The 20,954-nt window shown below is 46.4% G+C and overlaps 1 protein-coding gene across 1 annotated transcript in view; it reads right to left on the bottom strand.

The window, feature by feature from the left end:
- Gne (glucosamine (UDP-N-acetyl)-2-epimerase/N-acetylmannosamine kinase) overlaps window positions 1–20,954 on the bottom strand; it is a 40,601-nt gene extending 19,647 nt beyond the window's left edge. Inside the window, exons 1-3 of the mRNA XM_032891529.1 lie at window positions 20,811–20,954; window positions 6,068–6,273; window positions 442–893 (exon numbers count right to left, since the gene is read on the bottom strand). Of these exons, the coding sequence (XP_032747420.1) occupies window positions 442–893; window positions 6,068–6,273; window positions 20,811–20,861 (709 nt within the window). The 5' untranslated portion in view covers window positions 20,862–20,954. The remainder of the gene's footprint in view (window positions 1–441; window positions 894–6,067; window positions 6,274–20,810) is intronic.

The following is a 20,954-nucleotide window of genomic DNA, read 5'->3' as shown; positions in this document are numbered from 1 at the left end:
AGGGTCGTCCTTAGACCTCTGTACATAATGCACATCAAGATTTAAATATATACACATGTGTAAATGTACACAATAATGAAATTAATTTTTTAAAAATATTTTTGCTTATTTATCAACATATATTAAAACTGTTAAAGAACTATCCTTATGAATACCATTCACTGAATTATGAAATATAATTAATAAATACACTAAAGTATTTAAAATACTTAATGGAATAAAAGCACTCCATGTAAAAACATTTAAAAATCAATCAGGCATGTCTATTTTATAGATAATCTTGGAGGTAAAGAGATGACAGAAAGCAAGAACTATGAAGTAAAAACCTTAGTTCTCTGGTCGCTAATGGAATATTGTGTCCATGTGTTTCCAAAAAGACTGAAATTCACTCAATGCTTTGTGGCAAAACAACCATTGGCCCGAAAAGTTTGGCATACATACCTAGCCACATCCGAATGATGCTCATATAGTCTTTATTCTTGGCTGAGAGCAGTTTGTCATAGGAAGGGCAGCCGGCCAAAAGGATGCGGTCGTGGTCCTCACACATGGAGATCAGGTGTTGCTCTGCACTCCTGGTGCAGCACACGTGGTAGTGAGCCAGTTTTGTTATGGCGTGTCTGATAGAGTCATCAATAGTCCCGCTGACCTCTCCTCCTTCAATGTGAAGGATGCGGATGTTCATCAGGGCAGCAGATGTAGCCAGAGCGAGGGCGTCAAATCGGTCTCCGTGAACAATCATGATGTCGGGCTTCAGGCGGTTGAGGACATCTGGTAGCTTCACAAGCGCTAGGCCCACTGACTCTACCATGGCTGCTTCGTCTTCCCCTCTAACAATCGTGTGTAGCCTGGTGTTGATGTCAAAGTCGTCCTGCTCGATCATGCGGTAAGTGTTTCTAAACAGGAGCAACAAGACGTGACCCCGTGTCCTCACATACGAAAGCAACAATGCTAACCCTGAAGTGAGACACTTGCTTACATCGCTCTTGCTAAAACAAGTAATTACACTGAAGTATGAAGTGCAGATAGAGAGCAAAGGCGGTAAGTGCAGTGTAGGATCCACACTGTTACACAGAATCAGTGGCAACGCCTTCCCTGGGGAGCGCAGCTGTCCCCCCACTCCAAGCCCAGACAGTACTAGGAGGGAGACATTTTCTTTTGGGGGGCAGAAAGAAATTGGACTTTTAATGATGGTCAGACCTTTTCCTTTTTATCACTCATCTATTTTCTTTTCAAGAAGCAATTGTCACTTTAATGGGGGAAAAAAGTTTCCAAAACACAGTTGTTTGTTTGTTTTTTTAAATAAAAAATAAATATATAAAGTAAAAAGCAGGGCACCAGGATGCCTGGCAGGGCACTATAATATACATTTCTTGGGGCTGGGGATTTAGCTCAGCGGTTTGGTCCCCAGCTCCGAAAAAAAGAACCAAAAAAAAAAATATCTATATCTATATCTATATCTATCTATCTATCTATCTATCTATATATATATATATATATACATTTCTTTTAATTTTTAAAATGATTTCGGGGTTGGGGATTTAGCTCAGTGGTAGAGCACTTGCCTAGCAAGCACAAGGCCCTGGGTTCGGTCCCCAGCTCCGGAAAAAAAAGAAAAAGAAAAAAAAATTTTTTTAAAAATGATTTCTTCAGTTAGGATGCAAGAAAGTAACGGGGTCACCATGACACTGTATACATAGTATCATTATATTGTCTTCTTACAGACGCTCCCACGGCCCTTTCTCCCCGACCCTCCATCCCTTGGTTGTAGTCCCTTCTGCTTCCCCATCCCATAGTACCTCTCCTGTCCCTTCCCTCAGTCCACTGCCTACTCTCATATCTATGCATATAACATATGCATGCTTAAATATTACTTCAAATCTGTGTTCTACATGAGAAAGCAAACAGGCGGTCTCTCTCTCCAAACCTGGCTGACTTTACTTAACATAACTCTCACAATATAACCACATTTCCTTCAGCGATCGCCCCAGTGGCCAGCACCAGGCTAGGCTGGCTCCGTAACTTGGCTGTTGTGAATTGGCTGTAATAAGCATGGGTATGTGCGTCTCTGTAATGTGCTGACTCAGGCTCCTTTGAGAAGTACATGTTTAGTTTCCAATGGTCAAACACTTCTAGTTGCCTTTCTCTGACTGAATGAGCAATTGTTTCTCATGTACCCCACCCACCCTATCCCTGTGTGTGTGTGTGTGTGTGTGTGTGTGTGTGTGTGTGTGTGTGTGTGTGTGTGTGTGTGTGTGTGTGGTGTGTGTGTGTGTGTGTGTGGTGTGTGTGTGTGTGGTGTGTGTGTGTGTGTGTGTGTGTGTGTGTTACTAGGGGACCAAGTCTAGGGCCTCCCGTATGCTAAGTACCACACTAGCCTAAGCCCCTAGTTTTATTTTACTTTAACATAAGGCCTCACTAAGATGTCTAAGCCGGCCTGTACCACTGTAGTCATTCAGTATTTAAAAACCCTTTTACAGAGCTTTTAAGGGGAAACTGGGAGAAATAACCCCATAAGCTGCTCGGACACTCCTAGAAACTGCACTAGTTTTTCTGCAAAGCTATTTTATAATTTGAGTTGAACATTTATTCCCAATGCCCCCTAGTAACACTACAGACTGTAAATTTATTCCTTATGATGGAAGAGAATGATACATAAAAGTATCACGGTAGTCTCTGTAATTATTACATATGTTTATGACTTATCCAGAGATCAGTTTCCCCGCTAGCGCTAGGTTCCATGTTGGCAGGGTCTTCGTTCGCTGCCGCCGCCGTGCGCAGCCCCCGCGCGAGCGGAGCCCCTAGCGGAGCCCCTGTGCGGAGCCCCGGAGCGAGCGGAGCCTGGAGCGGAGCCCCCGCGCGAGCAGTGCCCCCGAGCGAGCGGAGCCCCGAGCGGAGCCCCGGCGCGCGGACTAGCCCCCTGCTAGGACAGACGCATTTGCACGCAGGCTGCTCACAGTCACAGTCAACTGTGAACGTGGTTTTGCTTATTTTATTTCACCTGTGTGAGTATTCTGCCCGAGTCTGTGCACACGTGTGTGCTTGGGGCCAGTAGAGTTCAGAGGGAGGAGTCAGATCCCTGGAACTGGAGTTACGGATGGCGGTGAGCTGCCATGTGGGAGCGGGAATGCATCTGGGTTCTCTCCAAGAGCAGCAAGCGCTCTTAACTGCCGAGTCATCGGCCAGCTCCCCCATTCAAGTCTTAGAGAGTGCGTGCGAATGCCAGCTGAAAGCAATCCTGAGGGCGAGTCCTTATAATAATTTCACTGTAAATCAAAATGTCACAAACTGAAACTGCATTCGGGCACTCTTGGAAGCACAGGCCTGCCTGCTATGGCAACATTTGGGAAGCAGAGGCAGGAGGCCTGCTGCGAGCTCAGACTAGCCTGGGTCACACAAGTTTTAAGCCAGCCATGCTACATAAGAGTGTCTCAGCACAAACAAAACCACAGCAGAGAGAGAGAAACTGCAGTGCCCACCCGTTCTACCAAACAGCCAGGCTTACAAACACCGCCTAGCAGAATGGTCGCACCCTGAGTTCTTACTACAGACTTCTAGCCCAGGAAAAATCCAAATTCAAAATCTGAAGCATAGTTTCTACTGGATTCTTATCCCTTCAGATTAATTATAATAAAGTCAAAGTCTCCTTAAACTGAACCAACATAAAACTGTGACTGTGCAAGTGGGAACAGAAATCAGCTGACTTTTTCAGCTGATTTATTGTCATTTTAAAGATGTTATCATGTGAGTGGGTACATGCACTGTATATGTGTGTGTGTGTGTGTGTGTGTGTGTGTGTGTGTGTGTGTCGGTGTGTCTGTGCCCACGCGTGCGCTGAGGCACACAGAGGACAGCTTTTAGGAACTGTCCCCTTGCCCTCTGTGTAGGCTCCAGGAATTGAACTCAGGTCATCAGGCTTTTGAGGAGCCATCTCGCCAGCCCACACTGTTCTAATGTCTTGTGAAAGTAAATTATACAGGTCAGGCATAGTAATGTGTACCCAGGCCCCACCTATTTGGGAACCCAAGGCAGAAGGCAGTTAAGTCCAACTCTTGGGAGCCAGCATGGTGATGCACTCCCCTACTAACTTCCAGGTTAGCCTAGGCTACACAGATGGATTCTGTCTCTAAATAAATAAACAAACAAACAAAATAAGCAAAAATAAGCCAGGCACCGTGGCACATGCCTGTACTTTCAGAACAAGGTCATTCTTGGCTACATAAGAGTTTGAGGGGTTGGGGATTTAGCTAAGTGGTAGAGCGCTTGCCTAGGAAGCGCAAGGCTCTGGGTTTGGTCCCCAGCTCCGAAAAAAAAGAACCAAAAAAAAAAAAAAAAAAAGAGTTTGATGCCTGCCTGGGCTACAAGAAACCATCCCACAAATTGAAACAAAAATCTCCCTAAAACAAAAACTAAAAAACTAAATAAATCTGTAAAATGTAGCCTCACAGTTTAAAACTGAAAAGGTACAAGAAGGTTATATGAAATCTCTTACACTCCTGTCTTTTGTTACTCAGTCCCTCATGTTAGAAGGTACCCTAAGCATGCATTTTCCTTTAGTACTAGCTGGTTTTCCTACTCACCAGTCTCACCGGCAAATATTACCTTTCTACCTCAGGTGCTGGCTGCTCCACTTCCCGGAGAGCCTCCCGTCTTCCTGCCCAAGCTCTGTCACTCAAAACCTTCTGAGACTTTCACCCCCACCTCAAACTACGTCCTACCAATCAAGTGTCTTAGAATGCCAGAATTCATTTCAACTTAAAAAGAAACACATCTGTGGGAGCTCCCATAAGCTTGCTCGCTGCTCCTTATCTGTCTTCTTACAGCAAGCTGCCGCGGGGAGACTTGGACACAGTGGAACTCTTCTTGTTCTCTATGTGCATTAGTGTCTAAGGTCCCATTGCTCCAGCAGTCTCTGGAGGCTGCATGGACATTTTCACACCACAAGGGGGCACTAGATATATGCTGAGGACAAAGCCAAGCTCCTTTCTGGCGTATCCACACAGGGCTCTCTCAAATTACCTACCCTGAAGTTTTCAAATAGACCCTGCATACAGTGCAGACCTTAATGTCACACACGTAATACCAACGATCTTGTTGACAGGACATTTTAATTTGCCTCAAAATAAGTTAGATTTTTGTATATCTTGTTTCATTTATACTACCTTATAACCAGAGCTGATTTCTGTTGTCGTTTGTTTGTTTGGATACAGGGTCTGTGCAGCCGTTACTAGACTAAAATTCACTGTGTAGTCTGGGCAGGCCTCAAACTCAAAGCAATCCTCCTGCCTCTGCCTCCCAAGTGGTAGGATTATAGATGTGCACCAATACACTCAGTTTGGTAAACTACTTGAAGAACTGCCCTCGGAACTCACAAGACACAACGGGGTGGGGTAAACGGTGCTCAGTGGTAAAGCACATGTTTAGCATGCTTGAAGCTCTGGGCTCAAACCCCAACACCAAATACACACATACACACGCGCGCGCGCGCACACACACACACACACACACACACACACACGTATGCACGCGCACACACACACATATGCACACATGAATGTGCACGCGAACGCGCACGCACACACGGGTGCACGCGCGCGCACACAGGCCAGGCACATGCACACGCACACACACGTGCACACACACAGGCACACGCAAACACACACACACGCATGTACATGCACATAGGCATGCACTCAGTGCTTCTGAGTGAGTAACAAACAGCCTTCGGTTATCTAGCATCTGCTACTAAACAGCATCCCTGTGGCAGGCTCCACCACCATGTTGGCTTCACCCTGTTTTTTTTTTTTTTCTTTTTTTTTTTTGGTTCGACCTGGGGACTGAACCCAGGGCGCTATGCCTTCCTAGGTAAGCGCTCTACCACTGAGCTAAATCCCAGCCCCATTCACCCTGTTTTATAACTGAAGAAGCCGACTCCGATATGCTCCCCAAGTTCTCCAAGGTACGGGGAGACTAGGGAAGAAGTGGGGCGTGACAGTGGGTTCACAGCCTACAGAACCCAAGCTCCCCAGGGCACACGGGAGGCGGAAGATCAAGGAGGCACTCAGCTCACCCGTAGTCGTCGATCAGGTGCGAGCCCAGCACCACCACGTCGAGCTCGAAGAACGCAGGCTCCGTCTTAATGCCGAACATGATGGGGGCCAGTTTGGAGTAATCGGCTCGGTTGCAGGTGGCAACGCAAACCCGAAGCTTCCGGTTATTCCCGTTCTTCTCCATGACTTGCTTTTTTTTACTTGAGAGTTTCTTAAAATAGAGTTCCTAATGGTACAAAAAATAAGTTGTTTATAACTGAGATAGGGATCAGTGGTGTATGTCTGTCTCTAGTCCTGCCTTCTCCTACAGACTTCCAAAGTGACGCTTCCAACTTCATAGTTCAGAGAGCCTGTGGTTTCACTAGGGGTCTATGCCATTCATAGATCTAGGCACCTCTACCTAACACTTCCTTCCCCTCTTGCCCAGACGCCTACTCAGGCTTCAGAAGTCAGCCAAGTGTCACCTCTTCTGGGAAGGATTCCCATAAACCCCAGGTCCTTCTCACCCCAAACCTCATAGACGCCACCTTCCTCTTGGCATTGTCACCCTACCCCATACACAAAAACCCTTTAGTGTAACTCCTCTGCCCACCTATCTTCCCATCTGCTCTCATGCCACACCCTTCATTCACGAAGTCTAAAATTAGGACGAGAGAAGCTGCATTGTGGAGTTTGTCCCTACAAGCGGCGTATCGTGTAATCCCAGCACTCAGAGGGCTGGGGCAGAAGGCTCTGAAGATCTTGAGTTGGAAGTCAGTCTGGGGAGACATGACAGGAGAAAGGGGCAAAGAGATGAGAGGGGAGGGGAAGGGAGAGGAGGGAGAGAGACCTACAGGGAAGGGATAGGGGAGGGATTTGTTTTATGGAACATTTTAAACTTCCCAATAGCGATGTTAAGCTTCCCCTCCTTGGACTCTGAGCTTAGTGGGTTTAAGGAGGTACATCGATATTTGGAACGTGAATTAAGGATCTGGACAGCTTGAGTAAGAATGTGATAGAGTTGTACTCTGAAGCTCACTAGAGAAGCCTGTCAGGAGTCTTCTGCAGTGCACACCATCGAAAGCAACTGTTCGTGTCCTTCAGCGTGGAGCTCCCTGACCATGCAAACAGTTCCTCGATGAGACCCATCCTGAAAGCACAACACCCAGCAGAGGATAACTCTACCCAGGGAAACCTCTTGTGAGATACCAAATGAGCGGGCTGGAGAGGCAAAGCACTGCTCACTGATTAAAGACGAAACTGCTCTTCCGTATCAGCTGTCTCAAGTGTTCTTGCACAGAATCCTCCCTCCGATGACCAAACGTGGGCTGACTAAACTGCCGGTGACATTTAATTTGCTGGGTGAGGCAGAGCAAATGACTGGCAGTTGGTCACCTTCTATTTTATTTTACACAACAGTGAGCTTTCTCTCTTCCGGTTCTCTGTGTTTGCCAAGTTATACTGAACTATTGTTCCAACGAACCCAAGGAAGCCAGTGGTATAAACTGTAAAAGCACAAGTGTTCTTTTGTTGTTGTTGTTGTTGTTGTTTTTTAAGTAAAGCATTTTTAGGGAAATAAATTAAATCTTAGAACATTTAAAGAGGAGTGTTTCTTGAATTTTAAAAACTATTTCAGAGGAAGAGGAGGGTGGATCCGGGGGAGAGGGGAGGTGAGGAGTGTGGGGAGGAGAGGGAGAGAGGCTGCAGCTGGGATGTAATGTGTGCGAGAAGAATAAAAAATTAAAAAATAAAGATCCACACACAGCTGATTCTTTCATAGTGGGCATGGTGTGGCACAAGCCTTTACTCCTAGCACTCAGGAGGCAGAGGCAGGCAGATCTCTGTGAGTTCTGGACCAGCTTGGTCTACATGCAAGTTCCAGGCCGGCCAGAGTCCTATGGTAAGATCCTGTTCCAGTAAATAAACAAGTAGATAAGCAGATAAATACGTAAATTCATGATTAGGTGGTATAGCCCCACGACTTCAGATAAAGAAGTCACCACACATCTCAACGGAGCGTGCCAGGCTGAGCTCTCAGTCGCATGACTCTCCTTAGAGGCTCCCAGCACCAGTTTGGTTTCCTTCTCTTTCTTTTCTTTCCGTCTTCTCTCCTCGCCCTGTCCTCACCATTTGTTATTTGGCCCTATTTATGGGTTTTGGTTTCGTTCTTCTGTTTTGTTTTTGTTGGTGTTTTGTGTTTTGAGCCTTCCGTAGCCCTCCCTGGCTGGCCTGGTCTGACATTCATTACATAAGCTCCTAACTCATGGCCATCCTCCTGTCTTAAGCCTCCGGAATGCAGGAATTATAGGAATGCACCATCCTCCTATATATACATATTTATTTATAAATATATATAATGTATATTATGCAATGGAAAACATTTTACAAACCGTTGCTACATTCTTTAGTTTTTAAATATTATGTTTCTGAATTAAGTAGGAACACGGACAAATTTAAAGCCAATAGAATATCAAACCATGGTTGCAAGTTATCAGCTTTACAATAAATGAAGGGTTATGAGTGCCACGAAGGCAAGCCCTTCCCGAATGTTAGGCTCTGCAAAGAAGGCAGAGACAGGCGCAGAGACAGTCTCGTTCTTGATTTGGGGGCTGACACTGGGGAAGAGGGCCTACAACACACAGACCCCAACCATTTTGCTTTCACAAACAGGAGCATCAGAACTCAGAATCTTTAACAAGTTGTTATTTGCTCTGCATAAAACATTCCAAAAGGGACTTCTGTTTGGTTCTGTTTGGTTTGTATTTGTGAGACAGAGTCTCTCAATGTAGCCTTGGCTGTTCTGGAACTCTCTCTGTAGACCAGGCTGGCCTCGAACTCACTGAGATCTGCCTGTTCTGCTTCCTGGGCTCAGGGATTAAAGGGCTGAACCACTAAAAGCACATTTTATACTGAAGATAGTGACCAGCATCTTCATTGTCAATCTGGGATAGGGAATGTGACAAAATGGACTTAAACCATTTAAAGGGAATTTAGGTTTCATAAAGCACAATGCAAAGCAAGATAAAACGTGCTACTTTATATAGCGAAATGTTGGACAAAAACGAAAATTGATCAACTGTATCTATATTTGACAGTGCATACTGTGGATCCCCATGCAAAAGGCTGAGGCCCCAAACATTGCAAAACGCAAACGGTTTTGAGCACAGGAGCTAATGAGATGGCTGTCTGCGTAGGTAAAAGTGGAGGCCGGACGGCAAGCTCTAGTATCGGTCTGCCCAGCTGAGGGAGTTAGAAATGGGGTAGAGATAAGGAGTGGAGGGGCTTGCTTCTGTAAGACTTGGCGGGGTGGGTGGTGGGTGGGTGGGATTGACAGGAACACAACAGCAAACACCCAAACAAACAAACAGCAGAAAGGAAAGAAGGCTGCCCGGGGCAAATACTTGGACTGGAGGACCTGACAATAAGGGAAATGGGAAGACAGACGACTGATGCGAAGACGGACTTGAAGACCGACGCATGGATTTTATAAAATGCCTCACCCAGAGTCCACCTGTCAGAACTCCCAAGTCTGGGGCCCATCCCATCCCAACAGGAGCTGTCAGCTTGCTTCAGTAGAACTTTTCACTTTCTCTGCCTTTGAGTCTTCTATCGATTCTATGCCTGTCTCACAGACCCACCTCACCAGCTCCCTGCTACACTTTCACCTTGTTGGAAACAGGCTCTCTGTTGTCTCCCTGCCCCCTCCCAAAGTCCCAAGGCTTCGGATGGCTGGGATTACAGCTGCTTGAACTATAGGACTGATTTTACTGGGTTCTGAGCACCCAAAATCAAGCCAAGTTTTCAGCGTTATACCACCACCAGCAGCAACATCCCCGGCTCCAAGAAATGGCAACACTCACATACTACATTCAACCCAACTGTGCTTTAAGAACGCTGCAAAAGAATAAATGAATGTCCCAACCACGAGAAAGTATAAGTACACTTGTGCAAGTAGTCCCCAGCAGAGAAAACAATAGTAAAGTAAACATTTGCTAAGCGCTTTCACCAGCACTTGGCTAACATGGCGTTCTAAGCGTCCTCCTTCACTCCACCATACAGACAGGGACACTGAGGTATTGAAAAAAAAAAAATCCACTCGCTCTAAATCACAGCTAGTTAATGACTGACACAACTTCAAATCCAGGTCTAGATGACCTTCCTACACGCAGGTCACTGCCCTTACACACCTTCTACCTTGTGTATACATTTCACAAACATCCACGTGTGCAAACCTTTCCGGAGAACTTGGGACACTCCTTCCTTTCACTCAGAACGGATGGAACTCGCCGCAATAAAAAGGGTAGGGCTGCACAGAGTTCTCCGAACCCTGCTGCCCAGCTATAATAATTCAGTTTGCTGTTCCTTTCAGAGCCTTTACAGTCGGGCTAAACCATTATCTTTACTGTTAAACCTTTCCCCGCCACCACACCCCTCCTATCGAGGAGCAAAGCCTAGCCCTTGCTCTAACAATTTTACAAGCCTGTTCAGGGATGGATATAAACGTCTATCAAATTTCCAAGGACACCGAGAGTCCAGACGGTCAGAGTTGGGCGGGTCTCTGAAACGTCCCTCAGTGCAAACCCTCTCCACCCTAGGCAGTGGTGGGCCCTCGCAGGTATCTCACGCCTCTGCTCGGGTACCCAGGGCCGTGCTGTCTGCTGCCCGCACGGATGGGCTGGAGCCTGGCCAGGCCTACCTTTGCACGCCCCGGTCCCCATTCACCCTCGCGCTGAGCCTGACAGCTCCGGGATCCCACGCCGGAGCAACGCACCGGGATAGCAGAGGCGCCCTGCAGTGCAGAACCCGGGCACACAGCGCGAGGCCCACAACTGCAGCGATGGTGTCAGAGCCTGGCACGATGCTCGTGAGTCACCGACTGACTCGTGGCCTCCGCCGGGTTAGTTCCCTCCGGCGCCACCTCGGCACTCTGCAGGCTCGGGTCCAGCGAGTCCACGGGGCAGGCCCCGGCAAGCGCACCCCGCGGCTTCCGCTACCCGGCGCCGCTCGACGACTCGGCGCTCGATCCAGCACAAGCCATTGCTTCTGCATTAGCAACACCCACACACGGCTCTTGCGGAGCGCCGAACTGTCGATCGCTCCAGCTCGGGCTCCGCCCCCCGCCCCTCCTTGGCGTATTTCTGTTGGCCAGTCGTGTAGAGAGCCTTCCGCTGTTGTGTCACCTCTGGTAGTGACTCGGTTTCCTGAGCCTATTTTTCACCTGCGGGTGTCCTCTCCTCTAGCAGAGCCCACAATGAAGCCCGAGTTCTCCCACGAGATGGTTGTTTTAGCGTTGCACCCAAGCTGAGAGCCATCTCGTGGACCAAGCTCCAAGGCAACTCTGTGTTTGTGGTCCTAGAGTGGATCCTGCAATTTAAACTTTGCCATCCCTGCGACGGGGCTCTAGCGGAGCATAGAGTGGCAATACACATGCTAGCTGAGCGTAACTGTCAACTCCGAGTTGCCGGCCACTCCAGGGATCTAGGCAAGTTTGTTACCGAACTTGGGCGTCACAGTTTGTGCCCTAGAGGCCAGGTTCTGTCACCTGTCCTCCATAAGTTAACGAGAACAAACAAGTTACTAGCTAAAAAGCAGAAAACGGAGGTTAATTCAATGTGGCCGTATTGGGAAGAGAGACAGAAATATCCAAAGATATATCCCCCGGGTTCATTTGGGGAGATCAAATTTTAGGTTAAAATATAGAGAGTTGGAGACGAGCACATCTAAACGGTCCAGGTCAAGCTGTAGCCTATCCAGTACTGCCTGGACTCCAACTTCTCCAGTAAAGTGGCAGTAGTAAATTGTCAGTCCCGTGTGGAGTCTCTTTCCAGTACCACAATTCTGCCTTTTCTTTCTCTGAGCATGAGATTCTTGGGGGCGGGGGGTGGGGTGGGGATTCCAGTTTCTTTGAGTCGATTGTTTCAATAGTCTGGTAGATTGAGGGACACAGACGTCTCTAGAATATCTCCAGACTAATTGCAGCTCCAAGACCCAGGAAGAGGGGAGAGGGGTCTGTGCAGCTAGCTCCTGATGAAGTATTTGGATTTTTTTTAAAAGATTTTATTTTAGCTTATTTTTATTATGTATATGGGGAAGGGTATGCATGCATTAGAGTGCACATGCCATGGAATCCAAAGGGGGGCATCAGGTACCCTGGAGCTGAAGTTCCAGGTGGTGGCGAGCCTCCTGACAGGGGTGCATTTACCACAACCGGATGCAAGAGCGTAAGAAGCCAGATGGCATTCTCAACAAGATAGCTACCCCCATGTCTCAGACAACAGCAGAAAGCCACAAGTGGAACTTTCAAATCTATTTGTTTAGTTTTTTTTGAGACAGGATCTTACACTGTACCTAGCTGAAACTGGCATGGGATTCACTGTGTAAACCAGTCTAGTCTCAAACCCATATTAGTCTTCCTGCCTCAGCTTCCAGAGGCTCAATCCAGTAGCATCCCTAAGGGACACTATTTAAACAATCTAGCACTCCATTGGGGTTTCTTGCTATAGGCTAAATGTGAACCCCATTAGACTTTTACAGCTTGTGGTCTATTTCAGTCAAGGATGAAGCTCTGGTTTACGTGGTATTCGTGTAGCCTTGTTAGATCCAGCAAAGTTCACCTCATCCTGGAAGGACAGATAGGGAGTGGTTTTGTACACAGAGGTGACATTGTCTACCTTTCTGTCTGAGGTCAGAGCAACCATCGATTTGTAAGTTGACCAAGTCACCATTCGTGTATGCTCAGCTAACACATCCCTTTCCAACACATTTCACATCACATGTCTTTTCTAAACACCATCTTGGCCGCTGGGTGGAGAATGGATTAGTAGAGAGTTGAGAATTGCTGTCAGTGAAAATTCCACTGAAGGGGATATGCAATTCATTTAGATGTAAGAGTGATGAAACTTATTATTGACTGGTTATGAGGAAGAAATAATGACTTCCCAGTTTCTGTTTTTAGCAATTGGCTGGGTGTCTGTGGCACTTTCTAGGGTGATTTGGATAGACTGATGAACAGGTTTGGGAAGGAAAGTTAAAAGATTGCATTTGGAGTATGATACATTTGAGAGTCACAGGCAGCCATCAAGTACTAATAAGGATGTGAATCTGGACATAAACTCCCAATGCCAGACAGTAAATGGTTTGCTAGCCTCCTACCATTGCTGTAATGCTCTTTTACTTCCCTTATCTTATGTTTCCAGAGGTCAGGGGTATGTACAGAACCAATATACAGGCAGTAGCAGGGTATCCGCCCTTTGGAGGCTGAAGGAGAGAAGCCATTTCCTTGTTATTTCCTAGTGGAGCTTGACAAAACTCTTTGGCTTGTGACCACTCTCCCAGCAAGACTTCCACTAAAATCAGGAATAAGACAAGGCTGTCTACTCTCTCCATATCTATCCAATATAGTACTTGAAGTCTTAGCTACAACAAGACAACTGAAGGAGAAGATCAAGGGGAAACAAATTGGAAAAGAAATTGAAGCATCACAATTTGCAGGTGATATGATAGATAAGTGACCCCAAAATTTCTACCAAACTGATAAGCACCCTCAGCAAAGTGGCTGGATAAAAAATTAACTTTAAAAAGTCAGTAGCCCTCTTTTATACAAATGATAAACAGGCTGAGCAAGAAATGAGGGAAACATCACCCTTCACACTAGCCAGAAATAATATAAAATACCCACAGACCCAGATATTACCTCAGAGGCAGGACAGGTATAGCATGAGGAGAGAATCCAGTGCCTGGCTTATCTGGGATCACGAACAGCTTTCTGGCTTCAGTCTATTTAGAAGTTGGACTTTTCCCCTGCCCCCGCCCCTATTTTCTGTGTTTTTGCAATACCAGTACTCCGCTACTGTGCTGTCTTCTCGGCTCTGCTGTCTCTCCACTTTTAGCATCAGGATAGATCCTCTTTGTCTTCAGATGCCTTTTCCTGCCAGTCATTCGACCAGAAGAAACAACAAAGCTGAAGGTCAGGGAGAACCTCCAGATTCATGACTTTGGTCCCCAACTCCAAGTCACTGCAGATGGCTGCTTGGAGAATTGTGTCGACCATGACTCAGGACTGAATATAAGTGAGACTGGAGAGAGCGTTTGTATGTCTGCCATGTTGTTTGGAAGGGGCCCCAAGGGAGGCAGAGATGTTGTCATATATTCTCTGTCTCTGCTTTGATTCATGAAAAAGGCAATGGGGTGAGGGGCAGGGAAGGGAGAGGGAAAGGGGGAAGGGGAAGAGAGAATGGGGAGGGAGAGGGAGAGGGAGAGGGAGAGGGAGAGGGAGAGGGAGAGATCGATCAAATCAGCTAGATGGCAGATTAGGTCTATCTGGAATCCCAGCCCTCAGGAAGAAAAGAAACAGGTTTGAGGACAGCCTGGGCTACAGTGAGCAACCATATGGATACATAGTAAACATTCTTCATTTAGTTGTTCTCACTTATAATATTTTTGATTGATAGGGTGCCTAGAGTGTGAAGGGTAAAGCATGCTGTACGCTCTGTTGCTTCTAACCTCCCCATGAAGTAGAATAAGGTATAAAAAAGACAAAATATAGAAACTGACTTGTTGATGTAGTTAGCATGGCTTTTCACCAAGTATAACTTCACTTTTGACCTGGAACATCATGAATGACCCGGAAGAGCAGCTGAAACAATGGGTCGATTGCTCTTCACCTGACCAATCTTGCTTGCTTGCTCATCTTAGCTTGTGGTGTTAGAGTATAAAATGAGAACACAGGCAGGACCCTGTCCTGGGCCTTTCAGGAGCTGCCCTGGCTTCAGTCCACCCATGACACCTCCTCTCTTCTGCTCTCATTGGTGTTAGAGTGCTTGTTCTAGAAAGGTCCTGTAGCACTCAGAATACAGAATGGCTCCTACACGAACTTTGCCTTATGTGGCTGTCTTACACAAGGAAGCAATTTTTTTTTTTTGCCCTAGGAAAACCATAAGGATTAAGATTGCATTGTCTGACCGTGTAGCTTATTCAGGGGAGTTAAAGATCAGTGAGAGACTGCCTAAAACAGGACAACATGAACAGCACTTGAGGACGATCTCTGACCTATATACACAGCTACAATGTGCAAGTGGGCCTTCACACACACACACACACACACACACACACACACACACACACACGAGATTACATTGTCTGAAAGAATCCAGAAACATCCTAAAGTGTATGAGTGAACTTTAGTTTAAGGTTAAAAGATAGGCTAACAAGAGACTGGTTAAGGTACCCGTTTTGAGACTCATATTTCAAAGCGGTTAAATGATTCTTCATAGCTGCAGTTACCAGTCAGCATGCTTTTCAGAGGTCCGTGATGGCAAGCTGACTCTGCTAATGTTGCCAGCTATAGAAGAGACCCGCACAATAGAGAAGGCAAACATAAATCGGACCTGCTGCGTTTGTTACTATAGAAGGTTGTGCTTTATTGAGGTTTTAAAATGTAGCTTTCACTATGGACTAGGGAGATAAATTGTTTCACTGTGGACTAGGGGATAAATTGTTTCACCAATGTAAACCAGGAAGCACTCAGCCATCCCTGGTTAATAAAAGTTCAGGAACTGGCACAAATCCCGGAAAAGTGTGGGGAGAGAAACTAGTTTGCCTTTAATAAAAAGTTGGGTCAACATAGTTGTTCTCTAAAATAATGTCCCACTGAAAGTTATAAAAGTTTGTTCCGTTGGACTTCCTGGTACTTAGCTATAGTCAACAGAACTCAACCAGCAAGGAACCTTCGGAGAAACTTCCTGGGTTCCTGACAGAGGCCAAGGAAATAATCTGCTGTTGGTCCACAACTCCTGGTGGAGGGATAACCCATGCTTGTTGTATGAATGCCACATGTTAATCCATTGTGCTGCTGGAGCGCCCAAGCCATATTGGTTAGTGAGCTAAGGATGAAGGAAAGGTCCTATGGGGTCTGGCTGTGCAGTCCTGGTTGACCTCAACCCTGTCTCCTAAATTGTCATCCAACTTGCTCCCCTTTCACCCCAATCCTTGAATGCTGGATGACAAGGATGTGATATGGTGCCTAGTGGTTCAAATGGGCTGCTTAACATCCGCATGATATTGGCCAGGAGCTCAAGACTAGCCTGGGCTATGTCGTTAAGACGCCATCTCAGACAAAGCAACAAGAAGAGATATGTGCTTAAGGCTAACATCTCTGAGGCCTTGGCATGAGCATAAGGCCTCAACCCAGTTCTGTGTCTTCCTTTCCCCCACTGGGATAATATCAATTCTATGTTTCAAATCGTTTCTTCCATTTCTTTTCCTCTTCCTCTTTGCCTCTTGTCCTGTCCCTGAATGTGAGCACTGTCATGGTTGCGAGCACTTGTCCATGGTTTTCTCTGTCTTCAGAGCTTCTTTTATTCTTAAGCTTTCCATTTCGACCTCCGTGGGTAAAGCCTTGTTTACAGCATCTCCTCTCCTGGCCTCTCTACTCCTCTCCTCTGCTCTCCTGTCTTCTCCTTTCCCCTCCCCCTCCTCCCCTCTCTTCATCCCCTGCTCCTTCCTCTCTCTAGCATCTCATGGATACCAGGCTAGCCTCACACCCACCCCACAGCAGAGGACAACTTTGAAAATTTAATCCCCCTGCCTCACCTCCCCAGCGCTGGGAATTACACCATCCCTATGCTCAGGTTAATGTGGGGCCGGGGGATTGAGCACGGGGCTTTGTGAGCGCTAGACAAGCACTTTACCGAACTACACCCCAGCCTTAGTTCCTCTGTCCTGAACACTTTCCTCTTTGTTTCCCGTGTTCGTGTTGAACATTTGCAAGACCTAGCCTCGTCTGTGCTTCTTGTGCCTTACTTGAATTTTAAGTCCTATCTGTTCTGAAACTTAATCTGAACTCTCCACACCAAGACAATCCTCCCTCCACTGAATTTGTTTAGCATTTGGCTTGAGTGCCCATTTTGTGTTTGTTAGCTCCTGGGCGTTTTTGAACGGATACATTTTTGACTGTGATGATAAACATTACAGTTAACGTTCTGAGAGATCAAGTCATACTAGCTACCTCCTCACCCGTGACACAGTTCTTAATCAGATTTTAGATTCCTTTAAGTTAGCTCTGTGTGCTTCTCTCTGATAGTTCCTGGAATCACTACTTATGTAAGAAATGTGGGCAGTAAAGACTGTGTCAGTTAAGGGTGGTCCTGGACATCTCTGGTTTTCCCCACCGTCCACATCACTCTGTAATCAACACACCCTCATTGGTCATCCTCCACCACCTAGGCTTAAATATCCTTTCCTAAAAAACAAAAATGATTGTCATGGTGTTTGCATGTGTATGTGTGCACTCATACATGCTATGACACACACGTGTACGTCAGGGACACTTTTGGGGAATTGATCCTCTCCTTCCGTTGTGAGATCTGGTGAATGAAACTCAGACTGTTGGGCTTATAGAGCAGAAATTTTACCCACTGAGCCATCTAGCTGGCCCCACAGTACTCTTTACTGCCAAGTTTTTAATAACGATCAAGTGTGAAAGGTGGTGATGAGCCGGAAGAACAAGGAGAAATCCATTGTTGCTATAAGATAGATAACTGTGATGTATACCTGGAAGGCCAGGTCAGCAAGGGCCATGCATAGTATCACACACTCAGAAAGCCAGACATGTTCCTCTCCGTATTTGAGGTGGCATTTGGAATTATGGGGGATGGGTTAGGAAGAGGAGGGACTAGAGGGAAATAACATCTCCAAGGGACAGGAACGGGAATTAAGAGAATCCTGTCAGACATGATGGCACACGCTTGTTATCCAAGCAGTTGGGAAATGGATGCAGGAAGTCCTGGTGAGTTCCAGGACCGTGTGAGAGCCTGACTCGAGAGGGCGAGAAGTGGGAAGGAAAGAGGAGGGAGGGAGAAGATGAATCCTGACAATGGAACTGAGAGGATGTGGGGACAGAATGGATAGGCGCAGATGGCAGAAACCGTAGTGAGGGACGGAAATTCCTGCCTCAATAAGTGGGTGGTTGGCAAGCTGTTATCCTACCCCAAGCAGAGACAGAGAGGATGAGCTGTAGGTGGGAGATGGTGCTCTAGCTTTGGATTTAATGAGTCTGTGGAATCTTAGGAGGTTTCCATGAGGTTCAGGACGTAGAGGAACGCATAGGTTACAAATACAGGCTTGTCATGGGCATGATTGATTCATTACCTAATATCTGGTTTTTGGTTTTGGCTTTTTGCTTTTTAAAGATACTGCTCACTCTCAGTCCAAGGCACCACTCTCTGTCTGGGGGTTTTGTTTTCGTTTGTTACTGGTGTTTTCCAGTCAAGTTTGGGGAAATCTTGGAGTGTGGTGAATACATCTCACCACGGGAAAGCCAACTTCGAGATTTTTTTTTCACCTACAGGATAAATGTCCGACTATACTTTTTACCGTCCCATTTTTTTTCTCCTGACTCCTCCTTAGTGTTACTTGTGGTCAACTCTTTTTGTATAAAATACGCTTCTATACTTGCAAGTTCCACATCCGTGGATTTAAGGAGTTATCGGCAGGAATATCCAGAAAAGCTGTGTCTGCCCTGAATCGCATGGCTTCTGTCCTTGTTGCTTGCTTGGTAGTTAACCCAGCCTAAGCAGGATGCGGTGTTTCCGTTGTGCTGCTGGTTGTGAGTGACTGAGAGGGGATTTAACTATGCAGGTGACGTGTGAAGGCTATCACTGTAGGAAAACACCCTCGTCTCCTGTAAGGGGCTTGAATATCCACAGGTTTTTTATGCCCTTGAGGCTTCCTGGAACCAATCCCCCTGTGGATACCAAAGGCTGACTGTTTTTTTGTTTGTTACATATGTTACTGTCTGGGCCTCAGTAGTTCATTATGAAATTGAATTGAATAAGGTGGGGAGTTCTGTGAAAGTGGATGCCTTCCTCTGGGAAGCTTTTCTGGACGTGAACGTCTTTCTTACTCAGGCTCGCTCCTTCCGCAGCCAGGGAGCCTCTTCCGTATGCTCGCTCGCTCCTTCTGCCAGCCCCAGCACTGCTTTTCCTTCCCTCTAGCGTCTCTTCATTTGACGTTTTCTTTACTTTAAAGTTTACGAAACTTTTTTTTTTTTCTTTTTGAGACAGAGTGCCATATAGGCCTGAAACTCACTACGGAGTCAAGGATGACTTAAACTCCAATCCTCCTGCCTCTCCCTTCTAAGCTGGGACTGCAACCACAACCTCTACCTCATTCTGGAAACACTCCATTTCCTGGGCTTCCAGGACGCTGGCCTTCCGGTCTGTCTCTCTAACCTCTAGCCACTACACTGCCTCAAATCCCGGTGTGAAAGTTGGCTCCCAGGATTATGTATCTAGTTTCGTATACACGTCATTTTAATACTCACGCTTGACCTCATTCGCTTGAGTGGCTTAGCCATCATGTAAAATTATTCTAGATCTGAAAATCGAGCCGAGGCGTCTTCCTCCAAGCTCACGCACTAGTCAGCTGCTCCCAGACACCTCAAGTCAAGCTGGCTCAAATAAAGATTTCTTTGACCTCATAAACCTGGCTGTCCTCCTCAACCACAGCTCCCAGTGAACGGCCTTCTAGTCTATCCAACAACTTGAGGGACACATTCGGTTCCTCTCTGTCCTTGCTCTCTCATATTCTGTAGGCAATAAACCTTAGGAGACTTAAAAAGACGCAGAGCAGTCGCTCAGAGTGACTGTTGTCCTTGTAAGTACAATAACTAGATCTCACAGAAGACCCGAGGGCAGAAAATAACAGCTTAGTTTTAGCCGGAAGCTCAGATAGTCTAAACTTGAATTTAACTGCTAAACAATAAAAATAATACCTTTTCACCAAAGGCAAATCAGAATTGGGCCTCACTAGACAGTTAGCTGTAGACTCTGAGGGAAGGCAATTGCGCTCACCACTGCACTGCCGACCTAAACTGTATGGAATGAACGGCACCACCTAACTGAAAAGGTTCTTTTTAAAACTTTTGTCTGATTTATTTACTTTAAAAAAAAAAAAAAACCAAGCTGGCACAGATTCAAGAGGCAGAGTTATGAACTTCATAAAGACAAATCTTTCCAGTGTACCGTGGAGTTTGGCCCATCCCCTCCCACACTCTCTTCCTTCCTCTTCCTCCTGGGCCTGCTTGTCTCATGCCTCCCCCCTGACAAGTTCTTAGAAGCGTTCCTTAACTGTAGGTGATCTTCTCACACCGAGACATTCGATTAAACGCACTGCTGCCCTAGAACATACAGCTGCTGGTGTCCTGCAGTCAATGCTTAGCTTAAACATACCACGTATTGATACACTGTACCGTGTGGTGATCTAAATATAGATAAACCTGGCAATTTTGACTTAGATACTAATTAACACAAAGAAACCGCTCGGGCCCCATATGGTCATTCAATAACTCAGCCGAGGCGGGTATCAATTAAGGCGGGTCTGTGGGTCATGTTTCAAAAGCAAAATGAAGTTACATCAAACACTGTACCTTTTGGAAAGAAACAGTATTTATGAAGTGAAGAATTCAAAAGACAAAACCAAACCCTTTCTCATCTGATAAGAGCCAAAGGCATCGGAAGGGAAGAGTTTGTTTTAACCTCTCCATTTGGAAATACAAAAAAAAAAAAAAAAAAAACCAAAACCCGGGATGATGACAGAGAGACTCCCCACAGCTATACAGTGACTAAACATACAGCTTCGAGCCAGGGTGAGCAAGAGGAAAGACGTTTAAGAAACAGTAGATGGGACAGATTTAAAACTAAAGCTCCCTTCCTCCTTCGACGGCCGGTGTCTCTGACAGCAAAGCCACCGTGCTCTGGGGATGCAGGGGTGGCCTGAGCTACTCACATGAGGTCCTGCGTGGCTCTGCTCCCTGTGGAGAGGCATGTGTGTTTCCATCCTGTGGCACAGCCGTTTCCTGAGGTGTGGTCAGACTCACTGAGCAGCCGTCTGTCCTCTTGACTTAGCTACCATGAAGTGGTCATTAGTAAG

This window comes from Rattus rattus, chromosome 1, assembly GCF_011064425.1.
Source record: "Rattus rattus isolate New Zealand chromosome 1, Rrattus_CSIRO_v1, whole genome shotgun sequence".
Classification (NCBI taxonomy): Eukaryota; Metazoa; Chordata; class Mammalia; order Rodentia; family Muridae; genus Rattus; species Rattus rattus.
This window is presented reverse-complemented; position numbering and strand designations above follow the sequence as displayed.